The sequence below is a fragment of the Lytechinus variegatus genome, chromosome 1, assembly GCF_018143015.1.
Source record: "Lytechinus variegatus isolate NC3 chromosome 1, Lvar_3.0, whole genome shotgun sequence".
Lineage (NCBI taxonomy): Eukaryota > Metazoa > Echinodermata > Echinoidea > Temnopleuroida > Toxopneustidae > Lytechinus > Lytechinus variegatus.
Genome location: NC_054740.1, coordinates 22,111,829 through 22,132,907, shown reverse-complemented (window position 1 = coordinate 22,132,907; position 21,079 = coordinate 22,111,829). Strand labels below are relative to the sequence as shown.

Sequence of the window (21,079 nt, the reverse complement as noted above, 5' to 3'; positions counted from 1 at the left end):
TATAACTATAGCTAACATGATACATGTATTTGATGTCTGTTATGGTTCAGTGTGTATCTAGAGAAAATAAAACTGATAAAGAGAGATGAATATGTAGGATTAGAGAGATCATGGGCCTTTAGATAGAAATAATGTGTGAAGTACAATGTGCATTTATGGTAGTGCAATTGCTCACAGTCTTAACATGTACAGTGTCTGTTATTGATTGTACCTTGATTGGTGATTGAAATTGATGAGTATGGAAGAGAAACTAAATTGGAAGCTCTCGCTCAAGTTGCTTATTAATCAGGATATGGCGCAGAGAGAAAATTGTAACGTCCTGCTTTCTATCGTTGATTAACTCTCCTTCTTCTCTCTCTAGGAGGTATCTATGACTTGTTTTCTGGATACGAGACTGAGAGGGAATCTAAGATGAGTGTACCTATGATGTACTATTCTACATGCATACCTGTCCAGTGTGTATTTCACAGTTGAACTAAATTTTATTTAGTATACATGTAGGCCTGTATTAGGAAATTAAATGTCTACAAGTACAACATGAACTGTTACAGTAGGCCTACATGTACATGTAACTGGTGATGATGATCACCTGTTTTTATAGAAATGTAAAGCTTCAAGGATATTAGTGGTTTAAACCTTGAAGAATATCGAGCTTAACATACATATAATAATGGTGACTGCAATGATGATGATAATGATGATACGTACATGTACAAAGTAACAATGATGAAAGAAATTTATATATCTTTAAGGCTTAAATTACTTCGGCTGCCTCTTCTGACAGCAAGCTTTGATAGTGCATTCTAAATCTAGCATTGGATAACAATTCTCCTCACCTGGGTTGAGTGCAGCAGTGTGTAGACACATTACATCCTACACTGTACAGTCTATTACAATGCTGCAATCACAATCATACGGGATGGAAGCATTGGGAGCAACAATGATGGCAGTATCATGTTTGAAATTGATCCATTTAATAAATTTTTATAATTTTACCAATACATGTAGATCATGTTGCTCGGATCTTATTACAAACATCACAAGATATTACCACATAGCTGTTTCATACCAGTACAATTATTATCATTCATTTATGATGGAGGAGTAAATTATCATTTTACACTTTATAAGGAAGCATGCAATTGACAATGGAAATCTTCTACATGTAGATCTTCAAGACAGGACGTACATGTACATGTATTTTGGTATCATGCTCGGTGTCCGTCCGTCTGTCTGTTAACTTTTCCTTGTAAATGCGATAACTTCAGTTTTGATTAACCTAGGCTCATGTAATTTGGTGTGTATGATACTAGCATGGATCCCAAGAAGCTGATTGATTTTAAGGTCAAAAGGTCGAAGGTCAAGGTCACAGTGACATGTTTACATCTTACCCTTCTGCAGTCCTTGTAAACATGTTAACTTTTATTGAACTTAACCTAGGCTCATATAATTTGGTGTGTATGATACTAGCATGGATCCCAGGAAGCTTATTGATTTTGAGGTTAAAGGTAAAGGTCACAGTGACATTTTTTCATCTTCCCTTTTGAAGTCCTTGTAAACACAATTACCTAATATAGTTTGACTTAACCTAGGCTCATATTATTTGGTTGTATGATACTAGCATGGATCCCAGAAAGCCTATTGATTTTTAGGTCAGAAGGTCAAAGTTCAAGTCACCACCTTCCACTTCTACATGTATATAACTCCATTTTCCGTGTTACACGTGGGTTTATTACATGTATGTGCTGATCAGTAATTTTGCCTTGATCTACCCCGGTCAGAAAATACCAGGTAGTTTTGGCAGTATGAAAGCAAGTTATACATAATATCCCCCAAAACAAAATACCAGCTGTGTACTTTCTCTGAAGGGTGTATTCAGGTGATGTACATGTAAATGTTGGAATAATAATTGGGTATTGTTTAGCCTGATTTTTTTTCCTAATTTAAGATTAGATAGATTTAGATAGATAAATGGATTAGATAAATGGATTTTATTAAAAACATCATGTCTCGCAGTAAAAACTGAAATGAACATGAATTACAGATTAAAACAATTACAAAGACAAAAAGCAATATAAAGTATTAACATAGGAATTTAAATTAAAATTAAGGGGTCACTCTCGCAGTGCACTTAATTTCGGCAAGGAGGAATACATTTCCAGGCACCCCAAATGGGGTACCTGTAGGGATTCTTGTGATTGAGGTGGTTTGAAACCATCTATAGAGTCTGTTATTATTTTGGTGATGGAATCCATACAGTCTCTTCCCCTTTTTTATAGTAAGATGAATAAATCATTATTGTTTGTCTTTTTTTTTCAGAAATGGAAGACCGCTCCTCATTTCCTGGGAGTTCTGGTCCCCCTCTGACTCAGACTGACTGTGGGATAGCACAAGATCCCGATATACGTCTCATTAATATCAATCAAGTACAACCTATTAAATACTGCTCCAATGAAGTAGAGTAAGTATCAGAATGAGACCTACTCCATCAAATCTTCTCCACCCATCTCCTTCACTATCTCCTCCTACCTGTTTCAACCATTGCCATCATCTAGACAATTTTCATTGTAGGGACAGTGGTTTTCCATGAAACAAAAACTGGCCTCTTCCATTTATGAAACCAAAGAATATTTCCATTTTAAATTTGATCTAAAATGAAAATTCTGTTTTGTCAAAGTAGGAAGTGTGCACAAGATATGAATTCCATTTTGCAAAGGTAACTTCAGTGAATTTTGCACAAAAAGTAGGGAACCAAAATTGATTTTCCATTTTGATTACCGGTATTGAATGAAATTCACTGCCCTTTATACTGGGTGATTAATTAATGTTGAGTTTCTGATACGATCAGTCATAGTAGGCTGGCAGATAGTCTTGAAACATATCAAATTACATTCAGATATGGGAAATCTTTCAGCACATGGTTTTTAGTCTATTGATATCATTCTTTCTGCGATAACAGGAAATTAGTTTCCTGCATAAGAGTTCTTACTCCCTCCTACTTACTACAAAAATCTAATAATCCTAATGAAATTTAGCGTCATTTGGCTGACAAAATTTAAAGGACTTGACAAAACCATTCACAATCAAAGTTAGAAGATGTTTTTCATTACGATCTACACTGTTTAGGACCATACTCGAATGTGTTTGAAAGCATGAACAAATCAGTCCATTCCCTTTTATAATGTGATACAGAAAATAGACCATTCCCTTTTATGATGTGATACAGAAATTAAAATATTATCCAGTGATAGCAAAGACACTATTGTAGTTTGAAGTGATCTTTCAGTGCTTGTCATTCAAATGAAGACTGACACAGTTGACCATCACCCAGTTTCTTCATACAACTACAACTCAAACCCTTGATCTTGATCTTGACCTTTTACAAACTCCCACCTGACCTAGAATGACATAATGAAATGGATGTTATACACCAAACCTTCCCCTAAACACACCCTAATTACAGCGTCCTGTATCCGTAAGTCATTCATGTCATAGGAAGGCCTATGGGTCCGGTGAAGAATCATTAGGATTTCCTTTTGCTGATTTAGGTTTTGATTTGTGACGTGCCTCAGGTTTATCATGAACGTCATACCAAGCGGTCTTGAAAACCACATCGCGAGGTGGTTTGCTGAACTAGGTTGGAATAACGCTGAAAAATCACTTCCAAGACCGCTTTGAGTGTCCCTATTACACATTAAACTGGTTTCCACTAAACTAGTTTAAATAATGAAGTAGATGAGAAGAGGGTCAATAAAAATTATGATAATGGGAATAATAGGAATTTCTTCCAATCAGGTACCCATTCACCTCACCTGGGTTGACGCAGCAAAATATGGGTTAATTTCTTGCTGAAGGAAAACACAACATGGCTTGGAATTGGACTCCTGTCCCTCAGACGAGTGTCATGACTACTATCACGATGTCCCCTGAGCATGCAATTCATTCTTTGTTCAAATCAGTCGACAAGGGGTTTGATGTATGTAGTATTAAACAATCTGAGGAAGATTAAATGAATATGAAAATTAAAAAAAATGATATTTTGTACATCAAACATAATGTATGTACATGTAGAATAAATTGAGATATTGAACAGATCTATTCTTGGGTCTGACTAGATTTTTTGATCATATCTTGATCCATGTTTGATTGCAGTGTAGATGAGAGACCCTTGTCCATAGTAATCATTGAAGACGAGGTTTGATGAATATTTCATGCTTTCATCTCCTGATGGAGATGACTCTCAAATATACTGGCAGATTGACCTTTACGTTTAAACAACAATCACAATTTTAGGTAGGACTGAAAAAAAACCATTATAGGTTCTGTTTCCAGCTGGTCAAGAGAAGATATAAGGATAAAATAAGGATGAATTCTGGTTTAAGATGTGAAACTTAGACCTCAAACAAACGTTAAAACATTATAAATGAAAATACACATTTCAAAGCTGCTACATGTACATGGGAATTAGAATTCTGCCTTGCCAAAGGACGCTGGTCCTGCGGTTGGATTTGAACTCTTGACCTGGTGGTTAAAGGTCCAGAGAATGATCCACTGAGCCATCACACCTATAAAATGTATTGTAGTAATCTTACCATTGAAAGAAATAAATTAAAAATTGTGCAACTATTATTTATCCTTCTTGTAAAGCGATTTGAAGTGTGATGATTGAAAATATATTTTTGAATGTATCCATGCACATTTGCCTATTAATTGTCAATGGTCTAGTCTTGCCTGTGAAGTGGCAGGAGGGGGGGGGTGTTTTGTATTAAAGAAGGAATGGACCATTCATTTAATATTTCTTTATTTAATAATAATAATAATATAGGATATTTACATGTATATTGCGCACATTTCCACCTTGTTAGGTGCTCAAGGCACTCCTACATGTATATTACCCGGCTAAGCTAGGCGTTCATAGCGCACACAGCTTCTTAAGGAATTACTTCCTACTGGTAGATAAACTTGGTTTATTTTAATCTGCTTTATTAGATATGAATGTATTTTATTGTATTCTCTTTCCTGTATTTATTCATGAGCTCAACAAATTGATAAGAAAATGTGGTCATGCTGCATTATTTGCCCTCATACTTTTATAATACTGAATTTAAATAAATAAAAAGATATACATGTACTGTCTTTTTATTGTTTTCCTCTTTACTACAGCACTGGAAAGTATACCTTCATCACTTTCTTCCCAAAGTTTCTGTTTGAGCAATTCCGTCGCTATGCCAATGTCTTCTTCCTCTTCATTGCTTTACTACAGGTAAATTGAATCATGTTTAAAAGTGAATTGAATTTCAAGACAATAATGGGAAAAAAAAACATATAGGCCTACATGTATGTAGGGCCTACATGTATACAATTTTTTACAAATGAGGCATATTTGCCAATACAAGGGTTTGGAGAACTTAAGTCAGTCATCCTGAATTATTTTATCAAGGATGTTATAAAATTTCCCCTTCATTTGCCCCATCCAATTATCACCAGAGGTCAGTAATATCCACAGAACCGAAATCCCTCTCTACCTTTGCCAATTTGACGTCAAAACTGTCTTTCCATCACGTACAGGTGCAGTAATAATTCAGCTTGTCTCGCTGTAACTCGAGAAAACATGTTAAAGGATGTTATGGATCATTAGAAAACGGATTGGTGTTCTGCACAATTTAGTGTTTACTATGTTAGGGGAATGATTGGGGGAAAAACAGGAGCGGTGCCAATTTAAGGAGTGTGAATCAGTCATCAATCAAGAATTTAAAAAAACAAGGAATAATTGTAGGCCCCTTGGGCCCTTGCCAAGTTTGAGCCCTTTCCAATTTTGAGCAAGTCATGCACCACACGAGTGCTATTTATTGTGGAGAGTTTTTTATGATAATGCATTTCTATGTAGGCCTAAATATACATGTGATTAAATTTAAATTAAATTAGTTTCAGTTTCAAATTATTTCAGTCATTAAAATAATGAAAAATAAAAAACGATATAATATAAATAGTCCCAATTAAAAAGGAATATAAATTTAGAATATTTTCATCAATTGTACAATTGAGTGAATGCCTTTTGTCTGAAGCTGCTATGCTTACATATATGGTGACATACGTGTAGAGTACACTCTAGTGTACAGTGTACATGAAACAAAGTGAAAGAAAAAGGTGAGTGAAAGGGGAATTGATAAGGAAAGTCATTTGCTCAGTTCTTGACACTGATTCAGATATTAAAGTGGAAAGCAAAGTGAACTCCTGTTAAATTGAACATATGGTATTCCAATATTGATGATGAAAAGAGAGTTCATTAAATCTGGATTGATCTGACAGCACTTGTACATGAGATATACATTACACTCTGGACAGTGTGTTTATAATGCTCTTCTTGTACTGTTCTTTTTTCATTGTGCAGTGATAGGCCTACAATGAACATGAAGTGGCTTTTTGTCCTGTTTATAATTTTGTTCACAGTAGAATTGGAGTGTAAATTTATATTTGAAATTTGAACGTTATTACATGTATGATTTCAGCATTACATGAAGATAGCAAAAGCAACAATCAATTGAACACGGTGAAGCAAATTGGGGTACATGTATATTGTAGGTCACAGTCCAGGACTTTGTATTTACACCATTTTTTCTCTCTAATGTCATGTTCAAGTACATGTATGGTATTGTCTACTGTTCATATTGTCAGAAGCGTGTCTTTGAACTTCTGGTCCTTATCTTGCAATGAGTTGTGATAGTTTCTAATTAAAGGGATACTCCAGGCTGAAGATATTCATATAGAAATAAAGACAAAAAAAATCAGCATTTTGCTCTGAATTTTACTCTATATTTATTTAGATATAAATATTTTTTAGCCCAAAGTATCCCTTTAAGGGAGCACAAAGTTATTTTTTGTCCCGACGTGTTGCGGGCGGGACGATCCAGTTTTTTCCTGTCCAAAAGTTGACGAGGAAAAAACCTAGTATTGCGCCCCGCCGCGGTTGGGACGATACTCGCGAGCTGGCCGGGTCCTCGTCTGATTTGTGCTCACATGTAAAACTTAGAGGCCTGTATTCTTAAAACATGTTTACAAGACAATAAATCATGCAGATTTCAATCACTTTTCTTTTTTGCACCTTTAAACAAAAGCGCACATTCTATTAGTGTACGTGATGAAAAACATGTAGGCCCCCTATATAAAAAAATAAATCTGTATAGTCCATGGTACAATTGAAACCAAGTGAGATTGATTTGTGCAATTAAATGATAGGAATTTAGATCAGTCACAATTTGATTTAAAACTATTACAACTCTTTGTAAGATGGGGCCCTCATACATGTATGGAAATATATTCTATCAAAAATGATGTTTTGATTGCTAAAAATCTTCATCTTTTATTTTGTTTAACAGCAAATCCCGAGTGTATCCCCTACTGGCCATTATACTACCCTCCTCCCACTTATCTTCATTCTATTAGTATCAGCAGTCAAGGAGATCGTTGAAGATATCGTAAGTATATAAAACAACATATTTGTAATTTGATACTTAAAGCATGCTATCAACATTTCCTATACCTTTTCATGAAACAAAAACAATGGTATATTGCAATGAGAAAAATAATGATAATAATTGTTTTAAGCATCAGTTATGGTGCACTATAATTATATTCTTTCAGCTTTAGCTCCAGCTGCTAAAGGCACTTGGTGCATTCAAGGATTTAATCTTGCTTGACACAAAAGTAGTTGTGGAAAAAAAAATTCTGCTAGAATGTGAAATATTTTGGTACAAACATACAATATGTGGCTGATTTACCCACACAATATTTTATTGTAACTTAAAAATGTTTCTGTCAAAAATAATAATTGCACTGGCAATAATAATTTCCATTTTCATAATTGTACAAATCTGAATCGCTATATTTTATAAACCCTTAGAAGTAATCCCTCATTTCCCTCATCATGGCCCCAGTAATTGTCAGAATAATGATAGCTTGTCCATCATACCTGTCTTATCATCTGATCCTGATGATAAATCAATCATTACCTCAGTGCTTCAAGTAACCTTGCCTGGTATAGGTCAAAACCATCATCACCATCATCTAATAGATCCTTTTACTCCACTACATTCATACCACTCCCTCTTATAGTTGATATTAATTCATCACTGTCTTCATTGATTTAATTACCTTGAGATTATGTACATAGTTTTTGTGGCTCAACTTACCCCAGAAGGTGGCTCAAACTTACCCCATATATGGGGCAAGTTGTGCCATTTGACATCGTTTTTTTCAAAGGTCACGATGACTTTCAGTGTGGGGATAGAAAGTTATATATAGGTGGAAAATATTTCAGAAGAATTAAATTTCAAGGCAAGGTACTTATTTCGACAAGATTATTAATCGTATCAATTCTAACATGCAAAAAGCAAAAACTGTCACAACTTACCCCGCCTTCCCCTACATGTAGATGGTCCTTTTATTGTGTGAGCTTTATTGTAGGCCTACTATTAAGTGATGATCAAATTTCATGCAATGGATTGTAAAAAAAAATGTGGTTTCCTTTCTTCAACATGTAGAATGGTTTATAGATGATAGTTTGGGATTATTTTAGGGGTTCATGTACATGTATACAGGTAATAAATGATTCAAACAATTATAGGTAGTCACATTCAATTTCAAACTACAATAAAGATTGAAACCCTTCTCATGTATGTCCGCTAATTGATAAAACATTATTGTTGACACTTCATTTTGTGAATAAACCCTGATGATGTACAGTATGTCTATGACATTGGGTTTTATTTTCATTTGATTTTTTTTAGGTACTAGTCTCTTATTGTTTGTGCTATGAACAAGACAGTGAATTCTGATATCCCTTATTCAATTATTGATTAAATTCATAATGCTAATTTCCTTTCTTTTTCTTGCAGAAAAGACACAGAGCAGATGACGAAGTAAACAATAGGAAAGTTTTAGGTGAGTCTGCGCAAATTTTACCACTAATACTGTTGTTATTCCATATATTCCTTTATTTAATACCATTGTCTTTTTTTGCAACAAATAATTTCTTTTGTGGGACAAGGTCCATTCTGGTTTAGAATATTTAAACAAAAGCAGATACATTAAAGCTAATCATTTCTCTCTCTCTCTCACTCTGAATTGGCAATGCAAGAAAAAAAAGAAAGAAAATTACCGTTTGCAAAAGTAAATTGGGATTTTCTTCTCAAATTATATTTTTATACTCATCCATTTCTTTTTCCAAAGTGGGTAACAATTGAAAAATTGCATCCAATTTGCTTTGAAAAAATTAAAATCCCAGATAAATCTAGAGCTAAATTTGCATTACACAATATACACATTAATGTATAATTACAATGTATTAATGTATAATGTATACACATTACACAATATAATGTATTGTAAATGTAGCAATGTTGTAGACAATTCCATACTACGTGTATTCAGCGTATGGCTCCCAGACATAGTCGATTACTTTACAAGATCACCTGTAATATATCCAAAAAGTCATCTTGCTAAAATAGGTACAACAGCTGTGACTAGTCATCAGATAAGACCTAATCCTGACTTGCGGGTTGCTAGGCAACAACATCTACTAGAATGATGTCACGGTGAGAAGGGGGAGAGTCTGAAATTTCATTCTAATAATAGTAAAGGAATGAAATTTATAAATGAATGAGGGTAAGTGCCCAATTTGAGATCCATAGGATGATAATGCGCATCCAAGAATCTATACAACAGTGTATATGCATACATTGTTGTACAGATGTTTGGAAGCCGTTTATACCCCTTTCATAATCAGCTCTTTTTTGTTTCCCATTGAAGTTTATCAGCATGCATTCCTCACTTAAAAGCAGTAAACACTGATGATGTTTTTTTTTTAGTACAGGCTACAAGACCATTCTCTGGATGTTTTTAAAAGCATGAAATACCAGACTTCCTATTTAGAAAATAAACACTATTCTTTCATACTTGCTTCCTATCACTGGTAAATGTGTATGTAGCTCTTCCTGTACAGCAAGCTTGGATCATTAAGGATTTGCATTTCTTAATTTTCTGATAACATTATGGAGCATTTGACCTCTGATATCATTACATGAAGGCAACAAAACTTATAATATCCCATTCACGCCGCCAGGCCAAAGTGGTCAAACCAATTTTCTGCTTTACTGCACCACCTCTTCTCTACCTTGTAATGTGGAGAAGTTTACCGCTTTTAAAGATCAATGGAATTTTTCATCTGTGTATTTCATACTGCGCCTTAATACTGCCTTTCACTGCCTATTTGGTTTTATATTCGATTGGGAAGAATACTATGAAAGGGTGTATGATAAATGTTCATAAAATATTGAGGAAAACTTGGTGTCTGGTTTAATGCAATTTTAAAGATTCATAATCCTTGTGCACCATGAATGTCGTTTCCATCAAATATTTGCAATTTAAAAATTATTATAATTATTATTATTATTATGGTTTTCTTGCTCTTTAGTTCTGAGGGATCATATGTGGATTCCATTGAGATGGAGAGAGGTAAGTGTCATTCACAGTTTTTGTCTCACCTGCGAAGCAGAGTGAGACTATAGGCGCCGCTTTTCCGACGGCGGCGGCGTCAACATCAAATCTTAACCTGAGGTTAAGTTTTTGAAATGACGTCATAACTTAGAAAGTATATGGACCTAGTTAATAAAACTTGGCCATAAGGTTAATCAAGTATTACTGAACATCCTATTAGAGTTTCATGTCACATGACCAAGGTCAAAGGTCATTTAGGGTCAATGAACTTAGACCATGTTGGAGGGATCAACATCGAAATCTTAACCTGAGGTTAAGTTTTTGAAATGTCATCATAACTTAGAAAATATATGGACCTAGTTCATGAAACTTGGACATAAGGTTAATCAAGTATCGCTGAACATCCTGCACGAGTTTCACGTCACATGACCAAGGTCAAAGGTCATTTAGGGTCAATGAACTTTGGCCGAATTGCAGATATCTGTTGAATTCCCATCATAACTTTGAAAGTTTATGGATCTGATTCATGAAACTTGGACATAATAGTAATCAAGCATCACTGAACATTTTGTGCAAGTTTCAGGTCTCATGATTAAGGTCAAAGGTCATTTAGGGTCAATGAACTTTGGCCGAATGGGGTATCTGTTGAATTACCATCATAACTTTGAAAGTTTATTGGTCTAGTTCATTAAACTTGGACATTATAGTAATCAAGTATCTCTGAACATCCTGTGCGCGTTTCAGGTCACATGACCAAGGTCAAAGGTCAATGAACTTTGGCCGAACTGGGTGTATCTGTTGAATTACCATCATAACTTTGAAAGTTTATGGATCTGATTCATGAAACTTGTACATAAGAGTAATCAAGTATCACTGAACATCCTGTGCGAGTTTCAGGTCACATGATCAAGGTCACAGGTCATGTAAGGTCAATGAACTTTGGCCATGTTGGGGTTTTTGTTGAATAACCATCATATCTCTGTAAGTTTATTGGTCTAGTTCATAAAAAGTGGACATAAGAGTAATCATGTATCGCTGAACATCTTGTGCGAGTTAGAGTAGTATTCAAAGTCAGCACTGCTGCTATATTGAACCGCATGATGCAGGTGAGACGGCCAGAGGCATTCCACTTGTTATTTATTAATATTTATTTTTTTCTTTGTTCAATACTACTCTTCCCACTCCTCTATTTTCCACAGCAACATTTTTTTTCCATAAGTATAGACTTCTCTCTTTCTTCATCCTCTCTCCTTTAATTGTATTTTGCTTTCTTTTCTCTCTTTCCCATTTCTTTTCCTTATTTTCCTTTCTCTTTTTTTTTATTATAACCTATCCTGATTGTGATATCATGCTGTGTGAGATCAGTGTACAATTCTACCTTTTATCTTTAAGCTCATAAACCATGAATTATTATAATTCAACTCACTAAAGTTACATGTCAATAATGAATGTTCTATCACCTTCTCTGGGTTTGAGAAATAACCATAAACAATGCATCAGTGCAGTTCCGTGACTAAGAGCAACATTTATTCACAAAATTTTCTGCTCTTTGAATATGCAGTCCAATACATACTCTATTTGCAAACTGTACATTTATACATTGTATCATGTTCAGATTGAAGAAGGCATACAGTAGTAGTACATAAATGTAACATCTATGGATCCATTAAGGGGGAAAGGGGCACTTCTTTTTTTCCTCTTTTATTTTACTATTTTTTTTTACTGTAAAAAAAAATTATGTCCAGTTACGAGAAGATTTTCCTTTACAACAATTTTAATTTTTGCCAGAAAAAAAAGAAAGAAATAAAGGAGAAAGTAGGTTTTCATTAACATGGTCATTAAAACACTGGCATCTGATCACCTGCTGTAAAGTGCATGGACCAAGGGTTGATGTGCTTGATCAGTCATTCATTACAAACAAAGCAATAAATATACCAACTGCTCTCACCACTACTTTGATATGAAGTATTAATATGATTGCTACTAAATGATCGTACTCAGCTAAGTAAACCACAGCTGGACAGCGCTCTGTTAAGAGTGTAATTAAAGTCACCATGGATCCATGGTATTCACATCAGATACCATGGTGATATATACAGGGTATATCATAAAAACAGACTCACCCCCTGATACATCATGTTTAGACCCTTGCAGGGGTTCTAAATGTACAGCATGCTTTATAAAAAAAAATATAGGGGGTCACTGTTTAAATCAATCTCTTTCTCTTTTTGAAATGATATATTTTCTGAACAAATATTGGTGAATTCCTTTTCTGCAAATTTGAGAACCCTGTTTCTAATATATTTTGATAAAGTTTGTAATGACAGGAGATGTTATCTTATTTAAATTACAATACGTATTAGGTGTCATAATTTATTTCAAATGAATTGTCATTACACATTCTTATCATATACTTGACATTTAATAGGATGTTGGGATCAATGATCCAGTTTCATATCAGGAAAATATAAATGTGCTGGTACTGTACTGTGTTAGTGTCCACACCCCTGTTTTAATTAATTGGTCTCCCTGGAAACGTACTCCAAAGAGAAATTCACTCTGTTTATTTGGTTCAAAGAAAAGGAAAAAAATATATAGAACGTGCCATGAACCATAACAAAATATTAAACACAGTTGGAAATTTCTATTTTTAGTTTTGATATCTGTTTATTGTTTTGGGGCTGGTTTTCTGTATGTTTATGATTTGCCATCATTTTATGGCTGTAATATGAATAAACATATTCTTTTATAGAAGGGTGTACACAGTTTTGTATTCATGTCCAGGTAAATTCCATTTGATTTAATAATTAAAAAAGTCTATATTTTATGAAATTTTATACTATATGACAAAGAGAAGAGCAGCACACACATGACATTTCAATAAGAATAAAGTTTAAATGATTGTTGTAAAATGGATATTAAACTTCATTCATATTCTCTAATACTTGTATTGAAACCAATTTGACATCAGAGTTGATATCCTCTTTAAGAAACAAATCTATTGACACTGCCAAGCACTATTAGAGACCTGTTATTTATTTTCAGGAAGCCAACAATTTGTACTTTGTTCCAAGTATTGAAGTGGTAAATATTTTGTACAGTGATTGTTTTCCCGAGAAGACCCTCTAAAAACCTAAAAAAGAAACAAAAATTTGAAGGACATATTCATTTAATCTTCACTTTTTTCTCCCTTTTATTGATTTTTTTTCAGTTGGGTGTAGGTGATGTGGTACAGGTAAAGAGAGGAGAATTCTTCCCAGCTGATCTTGTTCTTTTAGCATCAAGGTAAAAACATTCATTGCTCAACCCTCCTGAATTTTATTTAATTTTAAAATTTTGAAAAAAATGACCTTCTTGACATGCAATGGAAAGTCTTTTTGACAAGAAAAATGAAAGGATTTATTATCATTATTTTGTTTGCAATATTCATGATGTAGAAGTAAATTTGGTTCAATCCAATCCATGAGTTTGTTAAGCACCAATATCTGTATGTAGTACACAACCCTAAGACATTGATTCTTATGGAGATAGTTTTATTCTACTTGACTATAAGCCCGCATGTATTTTAATTTGATATATGTGAATGAATTTTGACTTATGTCAGGGAGCAATCTGCTATGCAATCATCTGGAAGATGGTGTCTTTCAAGGATAGTAATAATCACAAATCCATCTCCATCTTTTGCACTCATATTGTTATTTTTAAAAGTGTCCCTCAGATGTTGTTTTACATTGCAATAGATTTATAGCAAGATGGGGAGACAAACATCAGACAGGGTATTATATGTATATGTACATGTACAGTATACAGGATAGCTAACCACTTGAGTGATGCTTATCTTTCTTATGTTAGATCAATTAGGGTTAGGATTTTTTTTATGATCACAACACCAGCCCCAATTTTCATTCTGTCTACCTTTTACATCAGTGCCCCACAAGCTTTGTGTTACATCGAGACGGCTCAGCTAGATGGAGAGACAAACCTGAAAATCAGACAAGGTTTATCTCAGACGGCTAATCTCTGCTCAGAAGCTGATCTTATGACTGTAGATGGAACTGTTGAGTGTGAACTACCAAACAGACATCTATATGAGTTTGTTGGAAACATCAAACTAAAGCGCAATCAGACAATGTAAGTCTTATCACAGATTCCTTACAGAGTTTGTGTCGCTTGATTAATTCTAAATTCAATTCTTTTTGTAAGTGCATTAAAGCTTTCGAAATCAGTGTGTCTTGTAAAACTTGTTATTATACCTTAAAACACATCAGTGAATATACATATTGTACAACTGATATGAATTGTTAATCACCACACACTATTTGAGTTGTTAGTGGGATCAAGTTTATAATGTAGAGCTTGGAGAGAGATAATGGAAAGAAAGTTTCAATATATCACCAAATGAACCCTTTATCTTGTGTACAGTGCGTATCAAAAAAAAGTTTACACTTAGAAAAAGTCCTGTAAAATTATGCATTTGTAATAGCCTGAAGATTTTTCCACATTTTAATATTGGTACAGGTCCATTTAAGCAAATGACAATGTAACTGTCAAAAAATATTTCCGCTTGAGTGAGCACCACTTACTTTTGAAAAGTTGGTGAAAAATGATTTGCGCAAAAGCCGCAGAACTTTGAAAAAGTTATGCGAATAAAAGTAGACCTAAATCATGAAGAACACAAGGAATTTAGCTAGTAAAATTGACTTGAAGATATCTTTTACTTTTTTAGACCTAAATCATGAAGAACACAAGGAATTTAGCTAGTAAAATTGACTTGAAGATATCTTTTACCTTTTTAAACTTGTTTCCTTGCCAAAAACACTTCGAAGAGTGCATTGAGCCCCACCCCACTCCCCCACACACCGAGGCAATCGTGACAATATTTTCTTTACATTGAGCTGTGATTTACATGAAAAGGCTTAGGCTTCATTTTCGTTTAATTTATCATTGTTAAGCTTGTGAAAAGTGTGGAGAAACAAGTATTATTAAATGAAAAATAAAATGTAAATCCACTTCAAATGATAAAAACTTAGTGAAAAAATTCTGGAGGTGTCTGATATAAAGTTTTGTTCAGATTCAGTTATGTCCTCAGATCCAGCTGGCACAGAAAGGGTAAAGGTTGTGCTTACTAAGTGTTGAAACTTCAATTTCGGTGGCAAAATTGTTACAAAATGCTTAAATGTATGTTTTATTTCAATTGACTAAAAGTGGAAAGGAAATGTATGAGAAATGTATCACAGGGTAAGTTTGATTTCACCCTTTCTCCTCGACAGAGCATGAAAACAAGCATTTCTGCGCAAACATATTTCTGCGAGCTTTACAAAAATGGACTCTGCTCACTCAAGTGTAACATTCTGTCAAAACTTTTACTTTCATTGGATAGATGAGACCAAAACCCAAGATTATATGTGAAAAATTATCCATATGTTGGATATATTTTAATTCCCAGGGCTTTTTCAAAGTGTAAACTTTTTTTGATATGCACTGTATAATGACATCTGATTGTATGTATGTGTTACAGCTTAATCAGCTATCCCCAATGGGTTCAAAAATCAAAAGTCATAATTTTCTTCCAGGGCTGTACCCCTGAGTACGGATCAGATTCTTCTAAGAGGAGCTACTCTAAGAAACACAAAATGGATTCATGGTATCGTCATCTATACAGGACATGAGAGCAAGCTATTACTGGTAAGATTGTCTGAAGTTTTAATCAATATTGTCAACTAACATTTGGTATAACATTCATATCATACAAAAAACATTGTGACTTGTGTACCCAATTCATAAATAGATACCTTGCGAAAATTTCGAATTTGGCAGTTGAACTGATTTATAATTTTTATACAAATTATATTGTGTCTGAAGTTGTGTACAGCAAGTCGTGGCACAAAAAATAATAGAAATCTCTTTTCTTCATCAGTATTAGTAAATATGTATATGCAATGAAATTTTTTGACATTTTCCACTGCTCAAAATTTTAGCACAAAAATATGGCATGGTCTAAACAGGACTTCAGAATGTATACAAGAATGAGCAATTGCTTTTATATACTTTGAAGTATGTTGTATAGGTAGACATTCTTCAATTATTTCTTGTTTATATTTTTATAGAATTCTAAGACTGCTCCATTGAAGAGATCAACCGTAGATAGAACAACCAACATCCAGGTAACACACGCCTTAGGAATCGATCTTGCAGTTGATTCTTACTACTGATTGATGATAATTATCAATACAATCAATAATAAAAATCACCCCTATGATTGATCACTAAGCTTTGTGCAATGAGATCCTTGTTTGATTCAGGGAGATCACTGTGTGTCGTTTGTTTTACAAATATGTAACTATTTTTGTATTCTTTATTTCTCATAATCTAGATTTGATTGTAACAGTAAAACAACAAAATTCTAATTCACATTTAAGTAATGTGTATTCATTAAAGAATCTGAGATGTAAATTGTTGATTAGGCATTTAAAGTTAACCCTCAGACTCCAGGGACCTGTCTTACAAAGAGACAAAGAGTTGCGATTGATCCAATCAATCGCAACTATGGAAAGCCAGCAAAGTCCACATATAAAATGCATGTTGTCAAAAAAATTCTGGATAAAAAGTCTATCCATAAATTCATTGATTTCTTGACAATTTGGTGTGTTCTCCTTTGTTTAAAAAGGACATTTTGCAAATTTCCTGTAGAAAAAATATGACATGGATTTCCATAGTTACAATTGACTGGATCAATCGTAACTTTTTGTAAGATAGAGCCCTGAATTCTGTGATTTTAATTAATATACAGGGATTGCTAGGTTCAATTATGCACCAGTTCAGTAGGTCATGTAAAGAATGCCTTGAGAATATGGCCTTGAAATGAAAATTGGAGTTGGGGAGTGGTGGAAAAGGGAAGAACTGGGATACTTTGTATGGCTAGTCTGTACAAACTTACAGAAGAGGAGGAGGGGAGGGTGAAAGAAGTGGGCATTGCTATATAGATAAGAATAGGAGCAGTGTTTATATTTACATATCTACCAACTTGCTTGCTGATATTGATGGAAACAAAGTAATAAGTCTTGGTCCTCTTTTCTTTTAGATCTTGTTCTTGTTCCTGATCTTAATGGTCCTGGCCCTAATCAGTGCCATAGCAGCGGAGATCTGGAACAAGAAACATTTTCACAAGGATTGGTATTTGGGATTTGAAGGTGAGTTCTTTATCATTAAGATGACATTGTGTATCTAAGAAATGCTGAGTATTGGAAACAATGTTTTCAGATTTTATGAAATTATGTTTCTACCAGTTTGTTGGTAAAGAGAACTGCACTCTAAATCTCTAGTTTCTTCTGGTGCCTAAAAATGATGTATTGTAATTTGTATGCTGAATAGAATTATGATATTTATTCTATTTTCCAAGTATTAGTTGTAGATTGTAATGCTTGTCATTTCAAAACATGGTTGGAATGATCAATCGAATGATTGAAAGAAATAACTGAAGTCAAGGTAAATATTTTCGTCAAGATTTGATATATTGTGTTTCTTGCTTTTACATATTAATTCATAAAATATTTGTGTGCTATTGGTATAGAATTACTGAATATGGGTGCCAAAAGCAGAAGGTTCTTTACAAATAGAAAAAGATATATGATTCCTGTATTTCCACAACATAAAGTTTGATAAATATGTCACAGTCTCTTGCTGTGTAATGTCTAATGGTCATACGATATCTATTAATCTTCATCTTGTTCATTTCTTTATTTTATTTCAGATAAAACTCCTAATTCTTTCTTCTTCAACTTCTTGACGTTCATCATTCTATATAACAACCTCATCCCAATCAGTCTTCCTGTTACATTGGAACTAGTCAAGTTTGGTCAGGCTCTATTCATCAACTTTGTAAGTTTTTGCTTCATTGCATTATCTCTTTAAATGCTTCATTCAAATCTTTACAGGTTTAGGGTTGATTGAGTGGTTGAGTGGTGTAGCATGTTGGTAGACTGAGAATACCAGAGTATGATTTGATTTTGTCATATTTTATTAAGATAAGCCACTTGGAATCCATATTCAAAAGAAATACAAGACATTTTTGTTATCTAATTATTAGATTTGATATCAGGATTTCTCTCACTGTAGTTTTGGTTAAGTGTTCCTTTTTTTAAAAAATATGTATGTGTATATTTGGTTTTGTTATTGGCTGTTCTCCTACAAGTTGTTTTTCCTGTTTGGCTATAGCCTTCCTCAATTTCTATGAACCATTTTATGTGCATTGCCACACTATTGTACTTTCTATGTATTTTTATCTGTTGATTTATTGTGTAGAATTGAAATGAACTTGATTTGAATGAAATTTGTTTTCTATTACTTAGGACCTTGATATGTACCATGCAGAGACAGACACACCAGCAGCAGCTAGGACATCTAATCTCAATGATGAACTAGGTCAGGTCAAATATGTCTTCTCAGACAAGACAGGAACTCTCACACAGAACATCATGGAATTCAAGATATGTACCATTGCTGGTATCGTCTATGGGTATGATCAGTCTTCCAATCCAAATCCATGATATATACCAGGGCGATACATTCTCCTTTGGAAAATTTGCAAAAAAAAAATCAGAAATGAATTTCAACACCATATTTAAATTTATTTCATTTCATTACAAGGGAAACATGTTTTTACTATAATTTAGTTCTAAGCTTGTAACCGATTTTGCAATCGGCAACCAATTCCATTCGATTACACAACAATCGGCGATCACCTGCCGATCTTCGATCATGCCCCTTGAAGGAAAAAATCGGATATAAAAAATCGGCATAGATCTAGTTACAGTGCAGTCAGAACATATTTCAAGATTGTTCTATTTAGAGCTTGTTAACAATGGAATAGTTCGAACAATCAGATTCCTGGAATGTCAGAAAAGAGTCGCAACAATTTGACCTACTTATGACCTACCGGTAGCTGCGCTGACTGGTATGGTGGGAGTGGAGCTTTAGATGAATGTATTGTATAATACAAAAAAGGAACATGTACTTGTACTGGGATTGTCATTTATCCCGCCCATGAGTGCACACAAAGGCCAATAGCAATGAAGTTTGAGAGCTGTGTGTGACCGCATGGGTGCATGAATATTACATGCATTATGTATGCTAGTGCTTATGCTGATAAATCCCGCCCATGAGTGCACACAATGGCCAATAGCAATGGAGTTTGAGAGCTGTGTGTGACTGCATGGGTGTATGACTGCATGAATGTGTTGGAGGCATTATGTATGCTAGTGCTTACGCAAATCCCGCCCATGATGAGTGTATACAATGGACAAATAGCAAGGGAGTTTGAGAGCTGTGTGTGACTTCGTGAGTGCGTGAATGTGTTGTAGTATTATGTACGCTAGTGCTTATGCTGATAAATCCCACCCATGAGTGTATACAATGGACGAATAGCAAGGGAGTTTGAGAAAAGTGTATGATTGAATGCTGTGTTGTATAAATGCTAATAGGTCCATGATGCTAGTGATTGCCCTGCTTAAATCTCGCCCATAAATGCACACACGACCACGGGACGAATACGGTAATTGCAAGGGAATTTGAGAGCTGTGTGTGTGCATGGACGAGTTGCGTGTTGTACGTGCCAAAAGGTATAAAGTAAAGAATTTTGCGCTAGCCCGTTCATGTCTGGGCGGTACCAGTTTTCGGCTCTGCCCCAAAACTATCTTGTATTGTGTGCTTGTGCACATTTGGTAATTCACTGATATTGTTGAGAGGGTGGGTATACAGAAAGATCGATACTGAGGCGTGACTTAACTTTTTCGAGGACTGATTCGGAGAAATGATATACAAGTAAGCTATTTTCACAAAATGGGTGTACTTTGGAATGGATTTTGGGCGTGGCTGTATCACATATTATAATGAGCGAACTCAGCTGAGCTCAGCTTAAAAATACTTTAAAAAGATGTCCCGCCGATCGTTCATTGACCTGTGATCTATGAGAATTATTTTCCTTTGCTCGGAAGATGCGTCATTCAGTTTTCTTTCTAATAACAATCACTCATTTTGTTGTAAAGCAGTAACACCTCAAAACCCTTTTAAAACATGTTCCAAATGATTGCGCATGTCGGCGACTTCCATTCCTAAACATTAGTCTTTGTGACTTTGTCAAGAAGATGCGTGCGACCGAGAACAAAAGTTCTATGTATTCCTTTATTTTTAAACATCGTCGATTCGATTTTCGATTCGATTTCGATTTTAGAAGCTTAACTGCCGATCCGATTTTCGATCTGATTTTTGATCCGATTTACAACATTATTTAGTTCTATTCACTATTGAAATTCAATTTAATTCACATGTATGCTTTGAAATAGCTTTTATTTCATGTAAAAAAAAATAATAATGAATTCGGGATATGATATCATCAGCCTACCTAATTGCATACTCATGATGATATGGGTTACCTGCATTACAAAATATTGCTATACATTTGAAATTCAATAACTTTTGATCCACTTTAACAGATTTTGATGAAATTTTCATCATTTTACAGGCCTGTTTTGCCTTCTATTTTTGCTCTTCTTATTCAGGTGGATGTTTCATAAAGCTGTTCGTAAGT

At 34.3% G+C, this 21,079-nt stretch overlaps 1 protein-coding gene across 5 annotated transcripts in view; it reads left to right on the top strand.

Moving 5' to 3' along the window:
- Window positions 1-21,079, top strand: part of LOC121409286 (probable phospholipid-transporting ATPase IA) — a 59,692-nt gene that overhangs the window by 13,110 nt on the left and 25,503 nt on the right. For all 5 annotated transcript variants that reach the window (XM_041601229.1, XM_041601220.1, XM_041601194.1 and 2 more), the window contains exons 2-13: window positions 2,320-2,461; window positions 5,164-5,263; window positions 7,377-7,475; window positions 8,895-8,940; window positions 10,472-10,512; window positions 13,706-13,779; window positions 14,422-14,625; window positions 16,068-16,179; window positions 16,602-16,658; window positions 17,576-17,684; window positions 18,245-18,372; window positions 18,843-19,009. In XM_041601229.1, coding sequence (XP_041457163.1) covers window positions 2,320-2,461; window positions 5,164-5,263; window positions 7,377-7,475; window positions 8,895-8,940; window positions 10,472-10,512; window positions 13,706-13,779; window positions 14,422-14,625; window positions 16,068-16,179; window positions 16,602-16,658; window positions 17,576-17,684; window positions 18,245-18,372; window positions 18,843-19,009 — 1,279 coding nt within the window. The remainder of the gene's footprint in view (window positions 1-2,319; window positions 2,462-5,163; window positions 5,264-7,376; window positions 7,476-8,894; window positions 8,941-10,471; window positions 10,513-13,705; window positions 13,780-14,421; window positions 14,626-16,067; window positions 16,180-16,601; window positions 16,659-17,575; window positions 17,685-18,244; window positions 18,373-18,842; window positions 19,010-21,079) is intronic.